This window comes from Neolamprologus multifasciatus, chromosome 15 (assembly GCF_963576455.1).
Source record: "Neolamprologus multifasciatus chromosome 15, fNeoMul1.2, whole genome shotgun sequence".
Taxonomy (NCBI): domain Eukaryota; kingdom Metazoa; phylum Chordata; class Actinopteri; order Cichliformes; family Cichlidae; genus Neolamprologus; species Neolamprologus multifasciatus.
The window spans coordinates 26,538,758-26,566,717 of NC_140453.1; the positions used below are offsets into that span (position 1 = coordinate 26,538,758).

Below are 27,960 nucleotides of genomic sequence, written 5' to 3' on the forward strand. Positions count from 1 at the left end.
CACTGCTTTGCACTCAGTTTGCAACTTTGTAACACACACTTTGCAAAACTGTAGGCACAAGTCACTGCTTACACTCAATTACCAAATTTCCAACACACTCCTAGCAAAATTATACACATGTATGGCTATCATTAACACTATTTTGCCAACTGTCTGGCACACTTTCACATGTGAAAACTGTTTTAGATAATTAGTCCACTTTGCAATCAGCCTAAGCACTATAAACAGGCCACAGGTAAGCTGTCTATGTGGAGTACAATGGAAGGAGCAGTAAGAGTGAGAAGAGTGAGAATCAGAGGAGGCCGAGGGAGAGGACGTGGAGGTGAAGAAGTTGGAGGAATAGGATGTGGAGGTGAAGAAGCAAGAGGGTTAGAGGAAGTTAGAGGAAGAGGGCAAGGAGGAGCAAGAAGAGCAACTGCGATATGACTATGTGCAGGTAAGCTAGTGTCATTGGTTCTGAATTTGGAAGTGCATACTGTAGTGCTGTGCATGGGCCTGATGTGTTGCATTTGTTTTGTCTTGTCCAGAGAGTGATGGAACTAGAAGCAGATGCAACGGGACATGAGCTACTTTTTGTAGATGAGGCCGGTTTTAACCTCAGTAAAACCAGGAGACGTGGCAGGAACATAATTGGACACCGTGCCATCATCAATGTCCCAGGACAACGTGGTGGTAACATAACCATGTGTGCAGCTATAAGCCAAAATGGTGTTGTTCACCATCATGCAACCATAGGCCCATACAACACTGCACACATTATTGCATTCCTGGACACCTTGCATGACATGCTCACTGTTCAGAGACCAGAGCAGACCCGATATGTCATCATATGGGACAATGTTAGTTTCCATAGGGCTGCTTTGGTCCGCAACTGGTTTACAGACCACCCATCCTTCATGGCACTCAACCTCCCTCCATACTCTCCATTCTTAAATCCCATCGAGGAGTTCTTCTCTGCCTGGCGCTGGAAAGTGTACGACCGTCATCCTCATCAACAGGTAGCCCTTTTACAGGCAATGGAGGAGGCATGTGGAGATATTGACCAGGCATCATGTCAGGCCTGGATACGGCATTCAAGGAGATATTTTCCCCGGTGCCTTGGACTGGAGGATATCGCATGCGATGTGGACTAAATTTTGTGGCCGGACCCAGAAAGACGACATGATGTAGGCTGATTGTCTTTTTTTTTCCTTTTTTTTTTTGTGAAATTCCTATTTTGTGTTCTGACTTTGTCTTGGTTTTGATGAGTGTGAATAAACACCAATACTTGAAGTTTGGATCCTTGTATGTTTACATGACACTATGACAAAAGTGTGACCTCAAATTGACATCTGTACACAGAGAAAGCAAAAGCCAGATGTGTTTTGTATTCATACCATCAGTGTGCAGTTGCCGCATTGTGTGGTTAGTAGATGATGGCTTGTGTGTACTGTTTGATACGAAAACACCATTTTTACGAATGTGTGAAGAGTTAATCTAGCTGTGTTCGCTTTTGCAAGAGAACAACAATGTTTTGATAATTGGGTGACAGGTTTTCTTATTTGTGTGTAGAGTTTTGCAAAAATAGCCAATAGTTACAAAAAATGTGCTTAAGCAATCAGAAAAAACTGTAACGTAGATTGAAAGGATTAAGTTCCTGTTTCCTGCTATTCATATGTCAGAGGAAGAGGACTGCTTACATCTTACAGTTACAGTCAATTTCTTCTTTTGAAGAGTGCTCCCTCTCATCTGTTTTGATTTTTATTAAAGCTTCAAACAATAAATATTACATCAAATTCACATCACGTTCCTCAGAATTCACTAATTAAGATTAGTTTAAGAAATCATTCAACAAAATTTATTTGATAGGAAAAATGTTATTGTTTGTTAGTCTCATCAGAATTTCTAAACAAAAACAGAAGCATATTTATATTAAGAAAGATGAAATTTTAATCAGATGATCTGCCATAAAATGTTTCATCTTACTCCTGTTACCTGTATCCTTTCCTCCTGCACAGGTGCAGTCATACAATGTGTTTTGGGCTTTTATTGTGAAAAGGACAGGAAAAATGCATACATCCAGGACAATCGAGTTTCTGGTATGGGTCGGCACGTCTCTGGGTGCATTCAGAAGTCAATGTTTCTCAGGCAGGTTCCTCACGCATAATCAGAGCTGTTCTGTTCCAAACACTGAGGAAAGGAGTTTCAGTGCTTCTTCCTTTATAGCTCTGTTTAGCAGAGGAGACACTGGACTATCCTAGAAGTCCTTTGCTGGATTGCAGTACTTGGGATTCATGGTTACTTCAGGCCATGTCCACACTGATACATTTTTGTTTGAAAACGCATCTTTTTCTCTCCGTTTTGGCGTTCTGTCCACACTGAGACGGCGTTTTTGGTCAAGGAAAATGCAGTGTTTTGAAAAACCCTCTCCAAAGCAGATACATTTGAAAACGTCGTTTTTGCATTGCAGTGTGGACAGCAAAACCAGAGCCTTTTCGAAAATGATGACAGATTTTAGTCATGTGATGCAGTCTTGTGACCAATGAAACTAAGATAGCGGAGGGCATTATACAGCAGTTGTTCATATTCAGTTTGTACATGCTCCAGATAGCTGTGGGGCTGACTCACTACCAGACTTTTGTGTTACCGCAAAAACTCCACCTCATCGTTAGTCCATTTAAAAAACTCTGAGCTTTTCCTCGACACTTTGCCGCAATGTTTCAGAGAGTCGAAAGTAAATAAACGGCAGACAGAATCGTCTTTTGTTTCACGCATGCACAGTACTGGAACGTAAGCGTTTTTGGCCGATTCAATGTGGACACACAACTCTGTGAAAACGACTGAAAATGATAGTGTGGACGGCGAGCGTTTTCAGACAAAAATGCCGTTTTCCAATTTATCCGGGCTATTGTAGACGTAGCCTCAGGTCAGCTGGGATCAGTGATGATGGAGGAAAACCTAATGAGGGAGGAGGAAAGACTGTCCACTGGAGGACGGAGTGTGAAGGAGAGCACTGCAGGCCTGCTCACCAAAATGAGCCAGTCTGAGCTCAGGTTCAGTGTTTCTCTCTGAAAACAGCAAGACACGTCATATAAATGAGAGGAAGCTGAAGGGGGATCGATACCAGGGGCGATTTTAGCCCATTTTTGGGGGTGCTTCAGTTACTCTTTATATAGTTAGGTAGGAGTCAGACCATGTTTCTTTTTAGCTGAAAGACATTACACCAGGTAACCTGCTGTGTTGAAAATGTGTTTTCTGACAATGTTTGCTACTCTACAATCCGTCCTGCTCTGTAGTAAATTCAGCGACATCTGACCGTCCTGTTGCTCCCATTGAAATGTATACAGCCTATTTAAAATCTAAAACTTTAAATTGTCCGTAGCCTACTGTTGTTACCACTGTCCTGTTTGAAATGGATACTAACTAGCTAACTGACTGGATGGCCATTAACCTTATAACTCCTGTTGTGTGTGTGTGTGTGTGTACAGAGAGACAGCCAGGTTCATAATGGATATAAGGAAGTTTTTTCAAAAACAAGGAGCCACATTCAGGTAAAAGTGTAAAATCAAATGATCCATCAATCAAGAATAATGTTGGATCAGTGTTTCAATGTTTATATCTTTTATTGGTTGTTCATGTGGTTTGGTTATTTGCCTTTTGGTTGAAAGTACACTGAGAGAGGACTTTTTGTTAGTGATCTTAATAGAATTTTTTCATTTTAATGTAATTTTTCATCTAATTGAATCTATTTGTGTATGATTGTCAGTCCAAAGAGGGAGAGAGGAAAGAGGGAACGTGAGGAGAAAGTACAAGGTCAGGAAGAACCAGGTAAAAAAACAGACAGGGAACAGTGACAGGCAAAACAGAAACTGTTAAACTGACAAAGAGAAAAAAAACTGATTTTACTCACACAATCTGGAAGTTGTGTCCTCTCTATATTAAAGCTGCTATACAGAATCTGCAAAACAAACTGGGTTGAAACATTTTTGACCCTCTTTAACAACATTCCAACATAACATTATAATGGATTGGGGAGATTAAAATTAATGATATATTTTTATGTGGTTCAGCCTAGAGATGGACCGATCCGATATTACGTATCGGTATCGGTCCGATACTGACCCAAATTACTGGATCGGATATCGGTGAGAAATAAAAAATGTAATCCGATCCATTAAATATCAAAAAAGCACCTCACAAAACTTGCTACACGGCGTAACTCGGCTCATAACCGTAGCACGTTGCAGCAGTGTGCGTCATGTGATAGAGCGGCTGTGTGTATTTGTAGCATGGCTACCAAACCAGCATTTCATCTCTGAAGAAGTTTTCCCAGAGAGAAGTAAAGCAAGTGTGTAAGTTCATCTCTGAATGTTTGTAAAGCATTCCCACGTTAAGCTTAACAACCTATATATGGAGCGACTGCCTCTCTCCCTCTCTCTCTCCTGCTGCTACTTCAATCTGAAACTCAGCTGATCGCCTTTTCTGTCATGAGTCCGTCTCTCTTCTTTGTTTTTGGCCCACTTCTCACCAGAAAGAGGAAACCAGCGGCTGAACAACAACAGCACTATTAAGCTTGATAAGCTGTTGTTAGAATTTATTTAATATTAAATATTTCTTTAATATTTCTAGACCAGGATCCTTTTCTACTTAGCTGACGGCTGGTAACTGTGCAGGGGCGGATCTAGCAAAGTTTAGCCAGGGGGGCCGATAGGGCATTAACAGGGAAAAGGGGGCACAAAGACATATTTTTCTTTCTTATTCTCATTTAAAATGTCGAGCTTTTAATAAATAATTATCTGACTCTTACACCCAAAGTTTTAATCTGATGTAAAATATGTAGAAGTCCATTACTGTATATAGTAACTGTTAAGTCTAATATACCCTAGTAAGCTATAGTACTTTTTCCTTTGGGAAAGTACCATCTGTGAATTCTGCAATTCTGTTGAAGAAAGATGTTGAATCTATTTAATTATTCTTGAAAAATAATTTCTTTCTGTGCATTTTCCCCCCTGCATCAAATTAAATTTGATTACATCGATTAAGCATCATGAGGTGGAGGGTGGTTTGTTTGTTTTTTGCTGGGAGTTTGCAACCCTATTAGTTAGGTTGCTTAATATTTCTGCTAAGTACTCTTTAAAATACAAGAATAGGGAGGATGGAGAAGGTTTAAGTTTATTAGATTGATCAGTGTTGCTGAACTATGAAATATTTTGGGCGCAGTGTATTTTTTACATACAGGTATAACAGAACAGCTTTAGTGTTATTGTTTATTTAAACTTGAGTATAAATTTATACAAAATGCAGCAAGATATTAAAAAACGTTTTATTGATTAAAAAATACACTATATCGGATTCACATCGGTATCGGCAGATATCCAAATTTATGATATCGGTATCGGTATCAGACATAAAAAAGTGGTATCGTGCCATCTCTAGTACAGCCATAACTCTACTGAAACCTCAGCCAGTAATAGGTAGGCCAACTTTTGGACCGTCCAGTTGTCTGTATGACTGCCGCAGTACGTACATCACATTTGCACACTATCAGAAAGTGCCAAACAGCCCTGGTGGAGTGAGGAGCTGTAAAGAGAAGCAGATGCTCTGTTTATATTCTAAAAATGTTTTAAGCTTGTTTCAAAGATTCTGTACAGCAGCTTTAAATGTTTTCCAAAAGCACACATACACTTATCAGTGTTTCTCAAACTTTTTACAGTGTGTACACCTGAGAAAAATGTCAAGCTCTCCTAAGTACCACTATGAAACTCATAAATCTTACAACACAAAATTAGTATCTGCAGTAAAGATTTTTTCATACATTGTATACATTCTACCACAGGCAAAGTTGCCTCCATTTTTAGATTCCTTTTTTTAAAAAATATTTTGTAATAATTTATTTGTAATAATTTATTCTGTTTTGGGAGTGTTTTTATGTATCTGTATTATATTATACATACACATTAAAAGTGAATCTCTGTCCAAAAAATGCACTCAGTTTACTTTTTACTCACTATGAGCATCATTCATTATTCTCCCCCAGTAATTAAGGTTAGGGTATGTATTTTTTTTATTCCAATCCATTCTTCTTTTGCAGCATTTAAATAACCTTGATCAGATTTGATGGTTTTGTTACAGACTTTTCAAAAAAGTGTTTTGCTTTTCTTTTACAAATGTGGGATTAAATTGTGTTAAAATGTACAAAACAGTGATGTTATGTTTTGTGACGAGGACCCAGGCACAGAGACTTGATGAATTGAAGAATCTTATGATTTAATAAAGAAATTTGCAGACTTGCACAGAGATGGTAAAATTATGATGACTGATAATGGAGACGAAGACAACAGACGATGAGGACAGGGAATGCACCAAAGTGACAGTCAGAGAGAACTCAGGACAACATTTAAGGATGCAGGGACTGACAGACACGGGGAAGACGTCTCATCGTGACGAGTAAAGTTTATCTTGCCTGGCTGGGCAGCTCTCTGGGTGCTCAGCACCCCCAAAGCTCTGATCCTAGAATCGCCCCTGATCGATACACTTTTGATTTAAGAAATAACGCATTGAGCACTGTTCAAAAGTCTGAGGATCAGGACTCAGGTGAAGCTCAGATTTACCCAGAGGAGAGCTGCATCATTACAAACTTTACAAACAAAATTTGTGTTTTTCTGCACGTCGTAGTGTCAGCTGTTCACACAGAGTGCACTGTGTGAACAGCTGACACAACGACGTGCAGAAAAACACAAATATTATTTACCGTTAGATCACGAGCCATTGCAGTTACTATGCTTACTGTGACACGTGCGTGAATATGTTCAGTCACAAGCTGACTCTGAGCCTCTTCAGTAACATAAAGAATTCTTTGTGCTCTGCCGACGTCAGTAAATGTGACCCTAAATGTTTCTCTATAATGAAAGATATCTTCACAGGCTTCCGCCATCAAACAACAGGGTTGGAACACGTTGTGGTAATGTAAGATGTGCATTTTGTAGTCCATCTTCTGCACATTGTAGTTTCAACATGGCGGACATCCTAAGGTGTTGTTTGACACCATTAGCAATTTTGTTACTCTTTGTTCAGTGTATTTGTCCCTCTGTGCTTAGCATACTCAACACCTCACTGCTCTCTGCTCAAATCCCTGCTTACTTTTACAAAGCTGTCATCCACCCATTTTAAAACAAACCCAAACTTGACCTTTCTTAGCAATTAGAGACCAAAATGATCAGTTGTTATTGAGATATTAGAAAAGGTTGTGGCTATGCAGCTTAGATCTGTCTTGGATAATGATAGTGTACTTGACTCATTTTACTGAAATTGCTCTTCTCTTTGTTCTCCTACTACTACTAATACTTCTCCTACTAATACTTTTTTTTTATTAAAAAAAAAGTATTAGGTTTCTTCATTCATATTCCAAAAAATTGTGAACTTTATTACTATTTTTACTATAATAATACATGATCTGACTGGTATTCAAAGGGTATAATATCTGAATTTGAATTCTATTTTGGTTTTCATGACTAGGAGTGATGCTAATTTCAAAAATCAAGTCAATGAAAGTAGAACATTTTTTAATATCTATTAATTTTATAGTATTTTGTAAACATAAACAGGGCGTGGCCATTTTTGGCCATGAGCAAGCTGAGAGGGAGTTTTTTTGTTTTTCTGTCACTGCACAAAAAAACAAAGATGTATAAAAGTCACTGATACTGTTAATTATTGCTATACATCTAACCTCCACCATGGTTAGAAAGTAAATCAGATGGCATGTTTTATTTGGAAAGAAATTGGGGTTTTATGATTTTTTCCATTTATGAGTTCCTAGGATTATGTGATCTAACTGGTATTTAAAGGGTTAAAATTCTGAATTTGAATGAAATTTTGATTTTCATGAACAGCACTGGTGCTAATCTAAAACATCAAGTCAAAAAAAGTGGTTCTTAATATATATGAATTTTATAGCATTTTGTAAATGTAAACAAGGGGTGGCCATTTTTGGCCACGAACAAACTGAGAGGGAGTTTTTATGTTTTTGCTCTCTCTGCACAAAAATAACAATGCATTATAATCAACGTTGATGTGAATCAGTTACATGCCCCAGACTCTACTATTAATAATATAAGAAATTTCAGTAGCAATTTCGCAATTATATAAAATTGCGAGATTTGAGGTTGTCTTCCAGCTAGTGCAGTGGACAAACAAACTGGTGTTTAAAGGGTTAAAAATTTTAAAAGTAATAATAATTTTATATTTATAAAAAGAACTGAAGTTACTTAAAAGCTTTATGGAGAAAAAATGGCAAAAACCCCCCATAAAAATAATAAAAATTACAGGCCATTTTTGACTCCTTTTGAGTTTACGTTTGTAGTTCACCCTCAAATTGTTTCATTTTATTTTTTCCCCTTGCTGTGTTGGGTATCTTTTCAGCTCAAATGAATATAGTTGTTTTTTTCACTGACATTCTGCATTAGTATTACTGATCTGAAATCACACAAAGAACTTAACATCCCAGTAGTATTTTTTTTATTGTAAAAACCTCCACAGACATGTTGAGTAAATTTTTATAACTTGAAATGCAAATATAAAATGTACATTTTGGAAACATATACAACTATCTAAAAATGCAGCCAATACACCTGCCGTTTTTTTTTTTCATTTTGTACAACCATTTTAAAAAAATATTACTAAAACTAAAATGAGAGAACAATCAGGTGTCCACCATTAACCGTTTGTTAATGGTGGAGGGGGGGAACACTATGCAGTATATTCAGTTTTAGCATTTATATTCACTGTTGACTGTAACTACGCTCAAACTGTTAATGTTATCTTATTTTAATAAACAACACTGTCCTAAGCAAAACTGGGGTGGCACTTGGGGTGGCAAGGGATCATTTTAGGGTGGCACTTGCCACCCCATGCCACCCTTCTAGATCCGCCCCTGGGCAAGGGTACCTAGACCTGGGGTATAGAGTAGGCTTGGGGAGTGTGATTGTGTGTACAGTGTCTATTTATGTCTGTCTCCACGTTGGGTGAGTGCTGAGTATTTGCATATGCATATATCGGTAAAAAAAAAAAAAATGCTCGTACTCATGCTGCCCCGACGTCAGCTGCCCCGACGTCAGCCACCGCATATTGGGAATGGCATAAGCACCGATCGGTTTTCTATCGCCCGTTTGCTGGGAGTAAGGGCGCCCTTCGTTTGCGAGGTGCGCCTGCTGCTTGTGACACAGGGAGGAGAGGGCGGGCCAGCGGGGGATTTTCTGACCGGCTGAAGCAGCGTCTAATAACCAACTCGCAAAGTAAAACAAAATCAAAACAAACCAACAAACACGAAAACACCAGACATTATAATACAGACTTATAATTTGCACCAATGTTTTTTCGAAATTCTATACACAAAAAGTGAGCGCGAGAGCCCTCGGTGTGCCTGCTCGCTGCTGAAGTCAAAGTAAACTTTATTGTCATCTCCGCTACATACAGTCCAGTATATAGAAAGATGAGACGACAAGGCTCCAGTTACAGCAGTGCAAGTAAACAAACAATAAATATAAGAAGAGTAAGAAAATAAATATACACTTTAGGACCAGGGGTAAAGGGATCCATAACAATTTAAAATTTACAGTTTGATGATTTAAAGTCTCACACACAAGCCGTCGAAAGGGGCGGTGGGCCCTGCTGCTTCCAAATAGAGCACATTTCATTTATAATGTTGTAAATCCAAGCCCATTATGTATTCATGATATGAATCCTGCCTTTTGTGAAATCTCAGAAATGCACCCTAGACAAAGTGAATCTGTGAACTAAGGTGTAGATCTATTAGGTTATGTTGTGGTGATCCTCGGGTTGAGGGATGGGTGTTCATACTGGAGTGCAAAATTAAAACCAATGGAAGATGGACAAGAAAAGTTCAAAGCCATCAGGTCCTCAGTTTAGAAAAAAGAGAAAAGAAGAGGAGGAGAAACGAGCAAAAGATACAGGTAAGCAGATGTGTCATTGGATAATGGCAGGTCATCCTGAAACAATCAGAATCAGAATACTTTATTAATCCCTAAGGAAATTATGTGGGTTACAGTTGCTCCAAGAAGAAATGGTAAAAATAGTAACAGTAACAGACTAAACTCCAAACAACACATTATGTTACAGATTTTAATATTAATTAGTCATTGTCAATTGTTGATTTGTCCTTTTCTCATTGTATGACGAATTCTGATGGCTGTTAGGTAGCCGTTTGCATACTATGCATACTCTCTCTCTCTCTCTTCATATGTGTGTGTACAACAGTTTTATGTTAATGTACAATCCTTAATATGTTTTGTGTGAGTATGTGTGTGTGTGTGTGTGTGTGTGTGGGGGGGGCGCCAGAGGGAGTGTTCGCCCAGGGCGCCAAACAGGCTAGGACCGCCACTGGCGGAGATAACAATAAAGTTTACTTTGACTTCAGCTCAGCAGCGAGCAGGCGCACCGAGGGCTCTCGCGCTCACTTTTCACATAGAATTTTAAAAAAACATCGGTGCAAATTATAAGTCTGTATCATAATCAATGTTCCTTCTAAGCTGCGCACATGCGCAATTGCGCACTGCTGGCACGGTCTCTGCGCACAAAAAATCTAACCTGAATTGAAATTAAAATTCATACTTTGACAATTACCTTTTGCAGTGTTAGTCAGTAAGTGACTGGCTGCTCCCATATGGGTTTAGAACGATGCCATCTTATCCCATAGTCCAGCCAATAATGCGATTCACATTCGCAAATACGCAGCTAATCAACGTCGTTGACAGGCTATGACAGCGTCCTTATATGCTGACACCGGTGTTTTAGTTAGCAAAGCGGCGTGGCTGATGTGGAGTGAAGCCACGTTAATGACAACGTGTACAACCATTGGAGATGTGAGCAGGACAGACGGAACAATTGACGGAAAAAGTGTGGACTTTATACTAGTTTTTAAATTGAGTTGATAGGCCACGTAAAACCATAGTTATGATAAAAATATATGCAATGTTTGGTTTTCTTCCTGAATACTATCGTTGTTTATATTTACTGCGGGAAGAAACGGTAAAAACTGCGTTTTATACGAAAAAAGGCTCGAAAACACTCTCTGCCTGTGAGCAAAAACAAACCCTACCCCCTCTCCCTTTCCTATTCGTCCAAAAAAGTACCATGTCAACCAATCAAAAAATGATATGGCAACGTGGCATCTAGTTGTTAAGAAAAGTTTTAGGAGTGACGGCAGTGTTTTGAGATGTGAGAGATTTGCGACGTTTAGCGCAAATCCTGTGTAGTTAGTGTGTAGTGTAGTCAATAGTTTTGTTGTGTTTGTCAGAACAATGAGGCGACTGCTGAATGTTACAGGTGTTACAGGAGTGATACATCTCCTGTTGTCAGGCCTGCAGGTATCAGGCTGTTGTTCTCCTTTATCTTATAGTGGACAGAAATTAGTTTTTGGACTGGCACAAATGATTTGTGTGGCATCAGATTTGATGCAGAACAGCTGATTGTTCTGTAAATAGTTTGAAACGTTTGTTTAAAAAACGCCTTGGCTGCATTTAAAAAAAAATAGCTGCAAAAAACGTTGTTGTTTGCATAACTCAGTTACTTTTTTGAAGAACTAACTATATAATTAATTGCCCAGCATTGGTCATTATGTACTATATTTTGCAGATAGAGAGTTACAGGACTCTCTCCCAGACCACAAACTCATAATAAGCCAAAGCTTTATAAAAAAAAGAAAAAGAAAAAAAGAAAGAAAAGAAAGTTGTGTTTTCGAAATTGGAGTTCAAGTTATTACTTTACTTCCAATAGTATTAACATACTACACAGGTCAATGACTAGATTTTTTTTTTTTTCATTTTCATTGTAAATGGGCTAAAGCAGTTAATTAAAAGTAGTCTAACATAAATGTAAACGCTGGTGTGACCACAGTGCACACGTGTGATGTCGCTCACAGTGGTCCAAGGGATCGCTCAGGGAGTTTGTGTGTTCGCCCAGACACGTGAAAAATTAGAGGGAACATTGATCATAATGTCTGGTGTTTTCGTGTTTGTTGGTTTGTTTTCATTTTTTTATTTTTTATTTTGCGAGTTGGTTATTAGATGCTGCTCCAGCCAGCCAGCGAGTCCCCGCCGCCCCGCCCTCTCCTCCCTGTGCCGCAAGCAGAAGGCGCACCTTACAAACGGAGGGCGCCCTTAATCCCAGTAAATGGGCGATAGAAAAACGATCGGTGCCTATGCCATTCCCAAAATGCGCTGGCATAACGTCGGGTCAGCATGAGTACGAGCATTTTTTTTTTCCGATGCCCGTGATGCCACCCCCCACCACGATGCTGCCCTGGGCAACCGTGTCGCCCGTATCAAAAATCGCTACTGAGCATATCTTCCCTTTGGTTTAACCTGCACAGGTGCCAAGGTAGGTCTCTCCTGCAGAATTGGTTTTCCCTGCATCGGTATCACGCACTAGGCTCTTCAAATCACGGACGAACAGTATCCTACAGTTGTTTATGTCTTTAAGCCCATTTTGCACAGAGAGGCATTTTTTGAAAAATGTATTGATAGCAATGTTGAATATTATTACACATGAAAAAAACAACTACACGTAAAATAATCACACCGTGAGGCCTCTGCCTTTGTAAATGGAGGGACAGTAACTGCGTGTGTATATGTAAGCATGTAAAACCTGAAGATAGCCAGATTAACAGTAACAGTATTTTGTCTCTATCTGCCATTCTGCAATTCACCTCAAGGTGAGCTTGCACATACAAACACACCTGAATCTGGGGCCGGGGACCTCTGTGGGGACACAAACGAGCCTTCAGATTATGGGACCCAGTCTAAACCCAGCTTAACCTTGACTTCTGTTTATTTTTTGCTTTACCTGCTTCAGGTGGACAGTTGCTCCACCCCCTGGGACTCGAGTGCCTCCAGTCTCTGATCAGCTGCTTCCTGTTTCTGGACGGCTGCACCACTGTCTAAACCACTCCGCCTGATCACCCGTTCACTGTGAGTCATTTCCTGTTCAGTCCTCTGATGTAATTAAATTCTCAGCATCCTGGCAGTGACTGTGTGTGTGGACGTGTATGTGTGACAGGAGCTGGCAGAGCGTGCTTCCTGTGAGCTGTCAGTCAAGCACAAAGCCGTCAGCCTGCTGCAGCTTGTGTTGCAGCTGCACTCCTGCAGGGTGGTGCATGCAGCGCTGCAGCCAAACATTCTTACCTGCTGTCACAGGTATTTAACCAGACAAGTAGGGCAGGGGGGCGGGGTTGCACACCTGAGGCCTAACTGCTCCTGCAGAGGCCTGCATGTGTCCAACTCGGTGTTCCCAGTGAACTGGTCATCTTTGGTGGACCTGGAGCTCCAGCAGGAGATCAGCTCAAGACTCCGTCAGTCTGGGTCTCCCGGAGCCGACGGCACCCCCACAGCTGGTACACACAACTGTCTTCTCAGCAAAGAACCCACCTACGTTGCTGGGCTGTGAGTGTGCTACCATCTCACCTGTCTGTACCTTCCAGGTGGATATGGTGGGCATGGCTGAAAGTGTCCACCTCTTACTGACTGGCAGGATGAAGCTGGCGAAGGACGCTGAAGGCTGGATGGTGGAGCGTTTCAGAGGAGATGAGGCCAGGTGCTCACACAGGTTGATTAAAGCTTGATTCATCTTAATCCTGTGCTGAAGTTTAAGTACAGCTATCTGCTTACTACAGTGATATATACACCCGAATGTGGAGGAGGCTTTTCCATTTGTTGCTGAATGCTGGCAGCCGCTCCTGTCGGAGCTGAAGGGGGAGCTGTCCGCTCTTTACTGCTGAAACTTTAACTCCTCCTCCTGCCCACCCATCTACCTGCTATTTTATTTCTAACTTAATAAAGAGGCTTTTTATGTCATTTTCCACTGTCTGCCTCATGTTTGTGCTCCATTATCAAAAACGATGGAAATCAAAATCAACCTTGACCATCAGAGGGCACTGTGTCCTTCTGGAGCACATTCTCTGGTTAATCTGGGTTAACTGTGATGGCATACCGGACCAGTGGAGATGAGACGCCCACATCTGAGTCTTCTTCCATAAACTTTCATGTCAGAGAAAGATTTTCGAAGAGCATGCGGTGAAAAGAGCTTCTACCGTTTCGTGACGTGATGATTGCAGAAGTTTGAATTTCTTTGAACCTTGGAAAATAAAAGTTATGCTACTGTGAATATATTAATCTCAGGTGTTTTTAACCTTTGACCCTCACCCTTCACCTTAGTTTAACAAAGAATAAAATATTAGACTATTGTAAAACAAATCAGCAGGTACACCAGGTGATTTTGGTGTCATGTGACTGAGTTGAACTAAGAAGGCGAACCCCGGTGTAGTTGGCACACAGTGTGAATTAAATCTTTTTAAAAGCACAGTGAACTGGCTTTACTGGACCCCAAACTGGTTCCTTTAGCGGTTTAAGTGTGAGAAGCAGAGTTCAGAGTGAACAGAGTGTGGCGGTTTGAGTCACGTCCTCCCCCGCCTCAGGGCACGGTGATGCATGCTGCAGCCTGCATGCTGACACAGACCTTGCCTCCCCTTTGTCTCCTCTGCTGCTTTCATGGACTCGTTGCTGTCTCAAAGCCACTTTTGATGGTTCTCTTCCAAAAGAAGTCACATGATCACCTGTGCAGTCAGAGACGGTTGGATGACCTCAGAGTTCATCTGTGCCCTCTGCTTTTATTCACACATCAACTGATATGTTTTCACTTTGCTGCTGTGTTTCGTGTCAATAAAGCTTCTTCGAATATGAAAGACTCAGACTCCTCCCCCTCCACCTGAAACCAGCTGAGACAAGGACGAGCGAGGTGGGGGAGGGAGGAAGACATGGTAGGAGGAGAAAGAAGAGGAGCAGCAGAGAGTGAGAGTCAGTCCAAGGAGGAGAACAACAGCAGGAACCGACTCACCTGGACTTCGCAGCCAGGTGAGCATGTGTGTGTTTTGAGTTAAATTAACTGATTCTCTACAGCCCGCATTGTCTCTTTCTAGATAACGGCGTCTGTCAAATACCAGCACTGTGGCTTTAAAGTTCTACAGTTCTTTACAGAACCCGGTTCTTAAGCTTGCATGAGGACCTTTACCTTAACTGTGAATAACATGTTGGTATCAGCAGTCTGATTATGTATAAATATTCTATTTCTGTAAATGATCCAGGTTTGGGTTCTCAGTAGAACTCTTATGAGACAGAAACAGGAGGAGAACCCTCGCAAAGGTTCCTCATGGTACTATAACCCCCTGTGGTTCCGAGTGATTCTGTGTTCATATAAAAGTGTTCTGTATAGAACCTTGCAAAGAAACCTGCAGAAAGAATAACTCTGCAGAGACAGTTCAGGTTGAAAGGGTTCCACTCTAAAACTTTTACCTAAGAACAACCTTCACGTGACTCCGGGTTCTGTTTTGTTTTGCAGAGGCTCAGTCTGCTGGTTTGTCTTTATTCAGTCCTTATGCAGCTTTAAAGACTCAGAACACACATGTTAAATCAGACAATATTTGAATAGAGTTTGGTTGTAGCAAAGAAAAAATTCTGTTTAAAGTTTGGCCTCTGTGTGTGTGTGTGTGTGTGTGTGCGTGTGTGTGTATGTGTGTCTGGTGGGGTAAACTGATCTTCATGAATGGTGGTTCGGTGTGGAAGTGTAACTGACCTGGGAACACCTGCTTGTGTCCCTGATGGTACACTTCCGACTCTGACTTAAAAAAAACACATTAACACACACGGCCAATGAAGAACCATCAGTTAACCCAGAAGCCAGAGGGGTTTGAACCTGGACCTTCGTGAGGCAACCATGCTAACAGCTATAGTGTTTGGTTGCTCTCTGTTGTTGCTGAGGAGCTTCAGAGGTGAGTGGGTGTGAATCAGTGGAGATGTGTCGTAGACTGATGTCTCAGTGTTTTCCTCCTGCTTTCACTGCAGACTTTGCCATATCCAGGCTTTTACACTTGGAGACACACTCAAGCCTGTGGGCAATCTAGAGTCACCAGTTAACCTAACCCCACTAACAGCATGTGTTTGGACTGTGGGATGAAGCTGCTGTGAGGCCACAATGCTGACCACACAAAAGTAAAGAATCTAAAATAAAATACAAGAAAATAATGACAGTTATTTAAAAAAGCTGAGTAGGATATATATCTTTTTTAAAGATGTCCAAAAAGTGTTCAAAACCAGCAACAGACTGTTTACAGAAACTGAAAACACTGCAGCTTACCGTGTTTGTTGGGAGCAGTGATGGTTATAAAGTATTGAAACAAGTGCAAAAATACAGCTCATAAGGTGGAAACTGAGTTTCACGTTTTTAATGACCCTGAAAGTGAATCTGTACTGTGAGCCGTTTCATCCTGCAGCTCTGTGTCAGCTTGATGAGGATCTTCAGGAAGAGTTCCTCAGGCTTCTTCTTTGGATGTTTCTGCCTTTTGTTCTCGGTCAGAATGATCTCACACTGCTTCAGTTATGGTGAGGTCCGGCTCTGTTAGAGTTCTGGTAGAGTTTAATGAACTGCAGTGTTTTTGGATCACTCCCATGCTGAAACAGGAAACTGCTGTCAGTCAGATGTTTCCAGATTTTCCTGCATGGTGGATCATCAGTTTATCAAAGATCTCCAACACCACTCACTGACCTGCAGCTGAAACTATGACAGAGCCTCCACCGTGTCACAGATGGCTGCAGACTCTGTGAAAATGGTCAGGTACAAGGACTGAACATGAGTGAAAAAGCAGCCAAAGTCCAAAGAAAAACTTTGAAAGACTCAGAAGGCTGCAGGATTCTTGCTCATGAGCACTAAAATGTTAAGGAAGCCAAGAAAGCAAAATATGAAGAAATGAGGGGGATGTCGACTTCTGCACAGTACAATAGTCAGTGCAGTTTAACTTTCCTTCATTCCAAATGGTAAAGGTTTATATCATTTTGTTTGAGCTTATCATTTTTATGGTGCTCTTTAGATTTAATCTTCTTTATTTTGCCTTTTGTTTTATATTAAAAAATTTTATTACTGTTTTTATAAATTTGTATGCTACATTTTATTTTCATTAAGGTTTTTCTGTTAATTTTATATTTTTGTTTTTATTTATTTTTTTTTCTTTTCTTTATATTCAATTTTATATACATAACATTATTTTTTTCGGTGTAGTTTAATTTCACTTTTTATGATTTGTTTGTTTTTTTTAATTATAGTTTTTAAGTTTTAAAGAAATTTTATTCCATTGTTTTAGTTTATTTGAAATGTTTTCTTAAATGTGTAAAACTTTTAATTTAACATTTTAATAATTTTTCTTTAGTTTGTTTTTATTTTTATTTATTTTAATTTCATAAATGAGTTGTGGACATTAACATATACAAATTATACTTTTTAAAGAAGTCGGTAGCATAAAAAGTTGTGCTCGAACATGCCTACATGGCTATGTGTAACTGGGTCACCTGACTTCTTGCTGTGATCTGTCATTGTTCCTGCAGCCACTGGGGGGCGCTGTCTCTGGTAAGCCTGCCTGTGCATGGGGATGAGTGCAGTTCCAGTCAGACGAGGAGCCGTGGCGGAACTGTCTGGTCATGTAGAGACAGTTTCCTCAGGTATGTCAACGAGCCAGCCACACCCTGAAAACAGCTGCTAAAAACACCTGGAATCAGACCAGCACCAACAAAGGCTTCGTTCACACATCTGCAAAAAAAAGTTTTCCTCCAATTCAGGTTGAGGAGTGCACACAGAGAATATCACAGGGTTCAAAGGTCAGGGGGATTCCCAGAAACAGCAAAACGGTAACTGCTCAAACATCCTGGACAGTTTACGAGGCCAAAGGTGAGCAGGAAACAGTCAGCTGACTCTCACTAAAGACCAATAATACAGAGAGCTCACCCCCTATGAACAAGCACTTTGCCGACAGTGGGAAAGAAAAAATCCCTTTTAACAGGAAGAAACCTCCAGCAGAACCAGGCTCAGAGACGGACAGGACAAAGACATGCTGTGGAAGAGAGCCAGAGATTAATAACAAGTATGATTCAGTGCAGAGAGGTCTATAAACACATAGTGAGTTAAGAAGAAACACCCATTGCATCATGGAAATCCCCCCGCAGCCTACACCTATTGCAGCATAACTAAGGTAGGATTCAGGGTCACCTGGTCCAGCCCTAACTATATGCTTTAGCAAAAAGGAAAGTTTGAAGCCTAATCTTAAAAGTAGAGATAGTGCCTGTCTCCTGAATCCAAACTGGAAGCAGGTTCCACAGAACAGGGGCCTGAAAACTGAAGGATCTCCCTCCCATTATACTTTTAAATACTCTACTAAACCACCTGTACAGGTTGGTAAGGCCTGTCTGTGTATGCACTGGGTCAACCATTGGCTCCACCCCTTGCCTGAAACATAAACAGCTGGAAGGTGAAAGCTGATTAACAGCTCCTCCTCCTCCTGTTTGCTGAGAGGGTGCGGAGGAGGATGTGGAGCAATCTCATCCGGTCAGTCAGAGGAGGAGAATAGATGATGATGATATTTGATGAAGAGGAGGAGGAGCAGGCTCTGTGCCTCATCATCTCTCTTGTTCCCTTTAGGCTGAGGCGGAGTCATCTGATCAGCAGCAGACTCGACCCGGTTTTACCTGAGGTGGAGAGACACCAACTCACACACAGGTGAGACAGGTGTGCGTGTGTGTGTTAGTATGTGTGTGTGTGTGTGTGTGTGTGCGTGTGTGTGTGTGTGTGTGTGTGTGTGTGTGGAGCGCTTTGCTTTCAGACCATTTGGGGACACTGTGCTTGGTCCTCACTGGTGTGATGTGTGATGAAGATGAAACTGGTGACACGTTTCCGTTGTTCATCCAGGTATGATGAAGGCTGCACACACACCCTTCTTATTCTTCAATTCAAACTTTATTAACACAAATGCAAAAGAATGCATCAATGAAAACAAACGTGACATAAAATAATTTTTATAGCAGCAGAGTGTATTATTATTGCTGTTGTTTAATAATGATGATGCAATTTAACATGGTTAAACACTGAGTATGAATCCTTGTCCCCGGTTGGGCGTTTACATCCATGACACATAAATATAATTACCAGTAAAATTTAAAAAACTTAAAACCACAACAGTCTAAGAACCAAATCTACAATAAACACACATTAACCAGGAAAACAGAACTACCAAAAATAAACAAAGTTAATAAAACTGCTGCTGCTCTGACTTTCAGCTGGCCGTCATCACTGTGAGAGGTTTAATACGTGCCCATGCTCTGCTGTAACCAAGGTCACTGTTGAATTTGACTTCCCACAGCTCATTTCATTTAAATTCTTATTGTTTAATTTTATTTTAGTTTTTAACAGTTTTCATGCTCCATCCATCCATCATCATCCACCAATCCATCCATCCATTCACCACCCATCAATCCATCCACCCATCCAACATCATTCATCCACCCATCCATCCACCCACCAACCAATCCATCCATCCACCCACCCACCCACCCAGGTGTTAGCTTGTAGCAGAACAGACATCCTGAAGTCTCCACCTTCACCTCCATTCATTTACTGCACCGGAATTTCTATCCATTAAGTTAATTTGTTCATTAGTCTTTTTAGTTATCAAGTTGTAGAGGGCATTCATCTGGATGAACATCTCAGAAGATCACAGCAGGTTTTGGAATAAAAACACCTGAACCAGAGCCAAGTGGGAATCTGAGTTTCACCAGTACTTCATCAGTACTTCCCCAGTACTTCATCAGTACTTCCTGATACTTCCTGATACTTCTGTATTGACAAATTGTCCTTTTGGCTAGGCGTTCAGTGCCGAATACCGTTTCATATTTTGTTTTGTTTTGTTGAAATGGGTCGTTCTTCATTTATATTTCAACCTAAACTCGGAAACTCTCACATTAGATTACATCTTCTTAAGATTTGACAATGATGTCACCAAACAGGATTTCTATTTTCCTTCTTGTCCGAGCTGGGCTACAGGAGGATGTTTGTGTGACTGCTTTTAATTCTTGTAAAATCTTTATGTTCAGTAAATTTGAGCTTGGGATTGAAAACCAGTACTAAACACTAAAAACCATAAAATCTTTTTTTTTATTCAGTAACTTGATTGTAAAATGTTCCAGTGGACAAACACACAGAGACTTTTCTATAACATGATTATGTCTCAGGCACAGAAGGACATTAAACTGCATCTGTCTGAATGTGCAGGTATGGTTTCTGCTGCCTCACCAGGTGATGTGGCAAAACATACATGACTGCCTAATGAGCATAGAGCTGGCAGCTGGCCAGCGACTGATGTCAAAACATCTATTTTGGTTCACAGGAAACATGTTTTGGTATTGTTTTGGTTGTAGTTAATGATCATAACCTTGGCATGCAGGAACTAATCCATGGATCAGATTGCTGTGACACAAGAATCCAGATTAATGTTGGATTAACTTGAAAGCTGAGTCACATCAACACCAACGCTCTGATGACACAGACAGCACAGTTTCGTGTAAAACAAAAGCACAACCCTAACCTCCCAGGCCATAACTCGGGCTTTTTTTTTTTTTTCACTTTTAGATTATAAATCAACCAAGTCAACCAACCACTTGATTAGGTACAGCTTTCTACTTAACTGGTTGGAGCTCCTTTTTCCTTCAGAGCTGCTTTGACTCTTCATGGTTCAGATTTACAAGCTCAACAGGCACCTGGTGTGGTCTTCTGCTGCTGTAGCCCATCTGCTTCAAGGTTCAGAGATGCTATTCTGCAGTCCTTGATTGTAACGAGTGGTTATGTGACCTCCTGTTTTCTCTGTTCCAGACCTTCTCTGTAAACTCAGAGATGGTTGGTGGGAAAATCCCAGCAGGTTGGTGGATTCTGAAACAACTGCGCTATATTCAAAGTGACTTAGGTCACCTTTCTTCATCATTCTGATGCTCAGTGTGAATGCCAGCAGATTGTGTAGAACATGCCTAAATACCATGATGGTTGACGATGCATATGCACTAATAACGATCGTATGAACCCAGTGCCGTGGCTGGTGAGTGTATGCAAACTTTACAGAGTCATGGGAGCAGACTTAAAAGCACTTGTTTTGAATGTGAAGTTCAGATGGATGGTAAATGTAAAGCTTTAGTTCAGGTTTTTCTTACTAGCATGTGCTGAACATTTAAGCCTGGAACAGTTGCCCACCAAAATAAAAGCATGCTGTGTTTAGTAACGGTTACAGGAGCACTGGATTCATTTTGAACAACAAAGCCTGATTTAAAAACACAGGCCGAGCTGGTGGCCCGTGAGCACATCAGAAAATGTCAGTTTTTGTTGTTCTGAATAAAGTTTCAGCAAATCGAAGCTGCAGAGTGACTCAGAGTCAGTTTCAGGTCAGCGCCCTTTCACTCATGCAGAGATTTTCACCTGGGCTGTTTGGTCGGTTTCTGAGAGGGAGGGTGAGGTCATGTGACTCTGCTCAGGTGACTCACCTGAGCAGGAAGAGGAGCTGTCATTGCTCTGACTCCCTGAGTGTGAATGTTTGTAAGACGTCCATCATGTCGCCGCCTGATTACCAGTATTGTTGTTGTTGTTTCCCTCAGCTCTCACTACCCGGCTGGTGCCGCTGCCTCTACGCCTCCATGCTGATGTTCCGGCGCAGGAAGAAGAAGCACAGGCTGGAGATCTCGGCGCCACAGGACTTCCAGCACCGCGTCCACACGTCGTTTGACGTCACCTCGGGATGCTACGTGGGGCTGCCGCCGCAGTGGCAGAGCGTCATCGACACGCTGAAGAGGCCACGCCCCCTGGTGGACCCCTCCAGGATCACCAATGTTGAACTAGGACCCAAAAAGGTGGGATGGATCATTTCAATAATCTCTCAAGGCTGCTGTAAATGTAATGGACCTGTGTCTGATGATCAGGTACCAACGCCAGCACAATGACGGATCAGTCGAACGTATCGATCGCGTATTTGTGTGCGCTGGTCCAAGCGGTGCGTCTCATTGAACATCAGAAAGCTGATGAAGAAGCTGATTTATTGATGAACAGCGACATTAACGACAATCACAGCTTTCTGCACAGATCAGAACCTATCTGAAGTACCTTCAGGAACTTTCCCAGAGTCTCGGGTCTTTCACAGTGACTATGCTTCCTCGTCATGGATCACCATGTAAAAACGTCTTTACTGTATCAATACTTCCTCGGGCACCGGTTTAGCTCAGTGGGATGAGCAGGAGACTATATGCCATATGGCTGACAGCCAACGGCATTTAAAACAAAGGAATCTGAATCTTTCAGCTGCACCACAAACACAAACTGTAAATCCCAGAATAAACTTCCTGATTCCTTCTGTCTGCAGCAGCAGTCTGAAACAAGGTGTTTAATTGTTAGTTTATTTTGATTAGTACCAACTCAAAACTCTGCAGTACTTGGAGTTTTTTTCTTCTTTAACATTGTAGCTGTAGTTTATCAGCAAGTACTCATGTACCTGGTAAACCAGTAAAACTAATGTAAACATGACATCGTCAGTCATTGTTTTTGTTCCCTGGTGGGTAGAACGTCTTGTTAAAATGATGCTGATGCATACATGAAAACATGAATACATAAACAGTTGAGCAACTGTGTACTCACCCATTTTAAAGGGTTTAAAGGGCAGGCTCACAACATCACTTTCCCTTCTGTTTATTTAGTTGATTATTAAACATTGATTTTAAGTGGCATTTCATATTTTCAAACCAAAAATACTACTACTGCTGCTAGTAATAATAATAATAATAATAATAATAATAATAATAATAATAATAGTATGAAAAGTTGAAAAATGCTTCAGCAGATGATTTTGGTCGAAATCATCCTTTTTTATGTATCCAAACAATAATTTTTATTTGTTTTTCTTCTGGAGATCACCTCAGATATCTTACAGATTTAAGGGTCATGGTATTATTATTATTATTATTATCATTTTTATTATTATCATTATTATTTGTACTAGTAGTAGCAGTAGTAGTAGTGGCAGCAGCATCAGCAGTACAAGTAGCTGTAGTATAGTGCTCAGAGTTCAGGGATGAGTTCCCTGTCCTACCACCAAGAGAGTTTCGGATGATGTGAGAGTACCAAGAAGGTGTTTGTGTATCTGGACTGAGGAAGGACGAGGAGACTAGGTGATGGAATAGTAAGTACAGAAGGTAAAGAAGATATTAGCAAAGTAAAAGGGGGACAGTCAGAGAGATGAAGAAAGTAGGCAGATGTACAGCAAAGAGAAATAAAGAATGGGCTTATAGTGAGCTGTATGTAAGGAGGACAGAGTGAGTAAGAGCAGAAATGTGCTATTGATTGAAGACACTGCGACGAGAAGATGGAAGGAGGACTTTGAGGAGCTGATCAATGTAGAAAATGAGAGAGAGGAGGACAGATGGACAATTAGTGAGGACCTCAGGAAGTGCAGAGGATTAGTAAGGAGGAAGCAAAGGCAGGCAAATGACACACCTGTGCAGGTATGGGGAGGTCTAGGAGAGGGCGGTGGGTGGTGAGAGGAGGATGAAAATGAAGAACAAATCTACCGGGTCTGAGAACATGGTGATGTGCAGTACAGAGGGATGAAGCTGATGATACCATGAAGACAGAGGAACGAGGTGTCCAAGGTTAAATCGATAGGTGAACAAGCAGCAGTGTGCATTCATGCTGAGGAAGAGCTCTGCACATGTGATGTTTGCTCTGAGAGGGTCGATGGAGGTCAGGAGGAGCTTCACTGAGTCTTTGTGGATCAGGGAAAGCAGATGATTGGCTGCTAAGAGAGGACGTGTGGTCCTGTGAGGAAGTCTGTAAGGGTAGTGCAGCAGTGTGGTGGTGCTCTGAGCCATTGGAGTTACTTTGATTTGTTTTGGTTTCTTCTGCAGACTATCGTTCGCGGCAGCTTCATCGGCCATGGAGACTACATCAGTCATGTGATCTCTGAGATGACTCGTCTGTCGGTCAGCAGTTCCAACTCTCTGCGCCGGAGCAGTCCGTCGGCACGGAAACGTGCCCGATCGATGGGCCGGCTGGGAGAACTGGCCGAGGACGAGTCGTACCAGTACGAGGAGCTAAGTCACCACGGCGGCAGTGTGAAAAGTGGTGGGAGCTCTACCTACTGGCAGGACCGGATACGACAGGTGCGCAGCGACAGCAGCAGCCCAAAACTGAACGGGGCCCTGCAGAGAGCCAAGTCTACCTGCCAGGTGGATTCCTCGTCTGAAACCACACCCCTTAAACTAGACAAACCACAGAGGACAGGTGAACCAAGTGGACTGTACGCCCGCAGTGAGGGGGCGGAAATAAGAAATAGGACCGCTTCCTACACTGTGGAGACCAATAGGCACCAGGTGAGGCTAAGACCAGCTGTGGGTCACCTGCCTGACCTGCTGTTCTCATCCAGAGAAAATTCAAGAAGACCGCATTCGTCCTACGACCTCCAGGTGAGACTCAGTGTTTGGATCACTTCCACCATTTTAACAAATTCATTAGAATGAGTCTGCTGAGGACAGACCAAACCATGTGAAGCTACACAGGCTAACATCAACACATCTGATTAGAACAAGTATAGGAAATGGCTCGATACAAAATGCAGATATATTAGCTTAGGATAAATACAGACTATAGAAATGTAAATAGCTAGCATAGCCTGACCTGAACAGGAAGAAACCGCTAGCACAGAGTAGCATAAAAAGGGGAAACACCTGAAGCTTTAACTCAGTGTCTCTTCTTTTTCTCCATCAGCTGGCCTCACCCTCCTCCCGCCTCCTGCCCCCTCCTAACAGCACCAGCAGTCCCATCATCACAGGTAGAGACGTATTTCAGAGGCTGCCTCGCCCATCCTCTGCCTTTAATGCTCCTATCAAATCTCCAAACCTAACAACTGAGGAGAGCCCCTCCCAGCCCCACCCTCCCCCAACCGGCTCCCCAGGTCACACAGTCGCCTCCAACCAGCAGGCGGGGTCCGATGGCGGTCCTCCAAAGGTGACCCATGAGCAGTTCAAGGAGGCACTACAGATGGTGGTGGACCCTGGCGACCCGAGGATGCCTTTGGAGAACTTTGTGAAGATTGGAGAGGGGTCCACAGGCGTGGTTTGCATCGCCCGGGAAAAATACAGTGGGAGACAGGTGGCTGTGAAGATGATGGACCTCAGGAAGCAGCAACGGCGAGAGCTGCTCTTTAATGAGGTACAGGTGTGGTAAGGTGGGTGAAGATCTACCTGTTTGCAGTTTGACTGATCTTCATCTTCATATGTCTCAGGTGGTGATCATGAGGGACTACCAGCACCAGAATGTGGTGGAAATGTACCGTAGCGCTCTAGTGGAGGATGAGTTGTGGGTCATCATGGAGTACCTGCAAGGTGGCGCTCTAACCCACATCGTCAGTGAGACCAGGTGAGCTGGAAGTCTCTCAGGTGTGTCGTCTGGGAGATGTTCTCTGTGTTCATGGGGCAATCGTGGCTCAAGAGTTGGCAGTTCGTCTTGTAATCGTAAGGTTGCTGGTTCGAGCGCCGGCTTCAACAGTCTCGGTCGTTGTGTCCTTGGGCAAGACACTTCACCCGTTCCCTACTGGTGGTGGTCAGAGGGCCTGGTGGCGCCAGTGTCCGGCAGCCTCGCCTCTGTCAGTACGCCCCAGGGCAGCTGTGGCAACAATGTAGCTTGCCTTCACCAGTGTGTGGATGACTGAATGTAGTGTAAAGCGCTTTGGGGTCCTTAGGAACTAAGTAAAACGCTATACAAATACAGGCCATTTACGATGATATTTCTGCGTGGTTCAGGTTGAACGAGGAGCAGATAGCGACAGTCTGTGAGGGGGTCCTGCAGGCGCTGTCTTACCTGCACTCTCAGGGTGTGATCCACCGAGACATCAAGAGCGACTCCATCCTGCTCAATCTGGACGGCAGGGTAACACCCTTCTTCTTCTTTGTGACACATCTTTGACATTGTTCATTTACAGAACTTCTTAAAAATTAAACCTGGATTATCAACAGATACAGAGAATTCACACAAACTTGTGTTTATGCCTAATGCCTAATGAGGACCATCTCTATCTTTTTAAAGTTTGACATTACAGTTAGACAAAGCTGAGTGTTTGTGAGTTTTTATTTCCAAAATATTATAAATTATAAATACTAAAAAATATTAAAATAATTAAAGACCACTTATAATCTCAAAGACAAACATGTACCAATATATGTCTGTCTTTGTCTGATTGATAAGAGGTTTCTAATCGTTTCCATTAGAGTTTGTATGACTGCCAGTACTACTTTTCAGTAAAGAAAACAACTTCTGCTGGTCACCAAGATCAGGCATCTTTTTTCCAGATTATTTATGTTATTAGTTCTCAAACTCAATAAACTGATCTGCAAGGCCAATAAAATGTGTTATCCAAGTTAAAATGGCCATGAAACATTATATTATAAAAGCCAGCCTAAATCATGAAGCCCTGATGTCAACTGTCATTGATGTAACTGTGAAGCTGGATTCAAGCTGGAAGTTTAAATATATTAGAACATGTTCAGAGTCTAAGGGTTATTTTTGTGCAGCCCCTGGCTTCAACAATGAGTTTATGGTAAAAACTATGATATACTGTCCACTTTCACTCTCTGTGTTATCAGCAGTCAGTGGTTCTTTGTTGTTTGGCTAGCTGCAATGAAATAGGAAATCCGCTTGTTGGTTGTCAGAGGTTGCAGAACACTTTATTAATAAGGACAGGGTGGAGGAGAACCTGTTTAAGTTACCAGACGGACAATCTGGAATCCGACACTCGTCTCGTTTCCTCGTCTGGACAGGTGTACCTCGCTGTGCAATCAGCTGACGTCAGCACAAAACTGCTGCTGACTGATTTTTAGTTTCAGTGTCCTTATTTTCCTCTGAGTTATCAGTTCTGTCACTAGTTAGCTAATAGAAACTAATGTGAGTCTATTAGCTGCAACCAACCTAGTGACATCATATTCTGTACTGACAGAAGATGCCGCTAAACACATTCTAAAGTTAAACATGTATACCTTAAATTCAGCTTCACAGATAAAGTTACATTTGGCAATGTATGAGAGCAGGGCTCAGTGGTGTACATTATACACGTGGTGTTTCATGTCCACTTAAAGGACAGTGCTGGAAAACACCTCCCAGCCACTCCATGATGCACTGGCCAGTCACAGTAGCATCCTCAGTGAGAGACTGAGTTTACCCATAATGCACCACTGAACGACACAGGAAATCATTCCTGCCTGTGGATATCTCTGTACAACTCCTCCATCTAAAGCACCGCACACAGTCCAATACCTGCACACCTTAAATACCTGCACACCCTGTGCAAAGAAAATAACCGCCAGTATGAGGGACACCTCAACTTGAACTCTATCTATATTTAATTTTGTGTATATTAGAGCTATTTGGTAATATAATATTTTGCATTATTTCATGACCTTTAACTTGTTAGTTTTGTCCTTGCTGTCTTGGAGAAACTGTGACCACATCATTTCCTCTGGGATTAATAAAGTTTTCAGATCCTGATAACAGTGACTAATCAAGCCTCAGTCAGATATGTATGAAAAACTGCTGAGTATCGGTCACACAAACAGCTGGAAAATGATACTCAGAGGTTTTCTGTTAGTAAATCTATGAAATTCCTTCTTGGATCCTGCTGCAGATCAAACTGTCCGACTTTGGTTTCTGCGCTCAGATCAGCAAAGAAGTCCCAAAGAGAAAGTCTCTGGTCGGGACCCCATACTGGATGGCTCCTGAGGTGATCGCCAAAATGCCATATGGCACCGAGGTAAAGACGAGCACATGAAGGATGTTCCTGCCAAATAATTTAATGAGTCGATTAAACTGGTGGAAAAAAGCTGGATAAGTCTTAGGATAAGTCTTAGAGTTAAACAAAAGTCCAAACCTCAGTTTGAACAAGGTTAAACAAATATCACATTTATATTTACAGTAACTGATATTCACAGTTCTCAGTAACCAATCACAGTTTCACATAAAAACTAAAAAAAAACATCAAATAGTTACGTTTCTAGGTCTTATTTCAAATTAACATGGTAAAAA

General features: G+C 41.6%; 2 protein-coding genes and 1 long non-coding RNA gene across 5 annotated transcripts in view; all 3 read left to right on the forward strand.

Moving 5' to 3' along the window:
- Positions 1 to 1,692, forward strand: part of LOC146502253 (uncharacterized) — a 4,128-nt gene extending 2,436 nt beyond the window's left edge. The window contains exon 3 of the long non-coding RNA XR_014869471.1: positions 1,602 to 1,692. This is a non-coding gene — a long non-coding RNA (uncharacterized LOC146502253). The remainder of the gene's footprint in view (positions 1 to 1,601) is intronic.
- Positions 1,693 to 12,636: 10,944 nt separating this feature from the next.
- Positions 12,637 to 13,759, forward strand: bub1ba (BUB1 mitotic checkpoint serine/threonine kinase Ba; the record flags this gene model as incomplete). Its single annotated transcript, XM_085133341.1, is given in 5 exon segments — positions 12,637 to 12,886; positions 12,889 to 12,962; positions 13,051 to 13,325; positions 13,327 to 13,384; positions 13,472 to 13,759. Coding segments are annotated over 5 exon segments (798 nt in total), but the record flags the coding sequence as incomplete, so codon positions are not given.
- An 854-nt stretch (positions 13,760 to 14,613) lies between these two features.
- Positions 14,614 to 27,960, forward strand: part of pak6b (p21 protein (Cdc42/Rac)-activated kinase 6b) — a 62,823-nt gene continuing 49,476 nt past the window's right edge. The window contains exons 1-9 of one of the 3 annotated variants that reach the window (XM_085133450.1): positions 14,614 to 14,900; positions 17,421 to 17,534; positions 18,508 to 18,585; positions 21,501 to 21,752; positions 23,796 to 24,353; positions 24,655 to 25,098; positions 25,172 to 25,305; positions 25,689 to 25,815; positions 27,563 to 27,688. In XM_085133450.1, coding sequence (XP_084989576.1) covers positions 21,540 to 21,752; positions 23,796 to 24,353; positions 24,655 to 25,098; positions 25,172 to 25,305; positions 25,689 to 25,815; positions 27,563 to 27,688 — 1,602 coding nt within the window. In that variant the 5' untranslated portion in view covers positions 14,614 to 14,900; positions 17,421 to 17,534; positions 18,508 to 18,585; positions 21,501 to 21,539. Of the gene's footprint in view, positions 14,901 to 17,420; positions 17,535 to 18,507; positions 18,586 to 18,613; positions 18,775 to 21,500; positions 21,753 to 23,795; positions 24,354 to 24,654; positions 25,099 to 25,171; positions 25,306 to 25,688; positions 27,095 to 27,562; positions 27,689 to 27,960 lie in introns of those variants that run through there. The other 2 variants (XM_085133449.1, XR_014869465.1) reach the window with 2 other exon arrangements.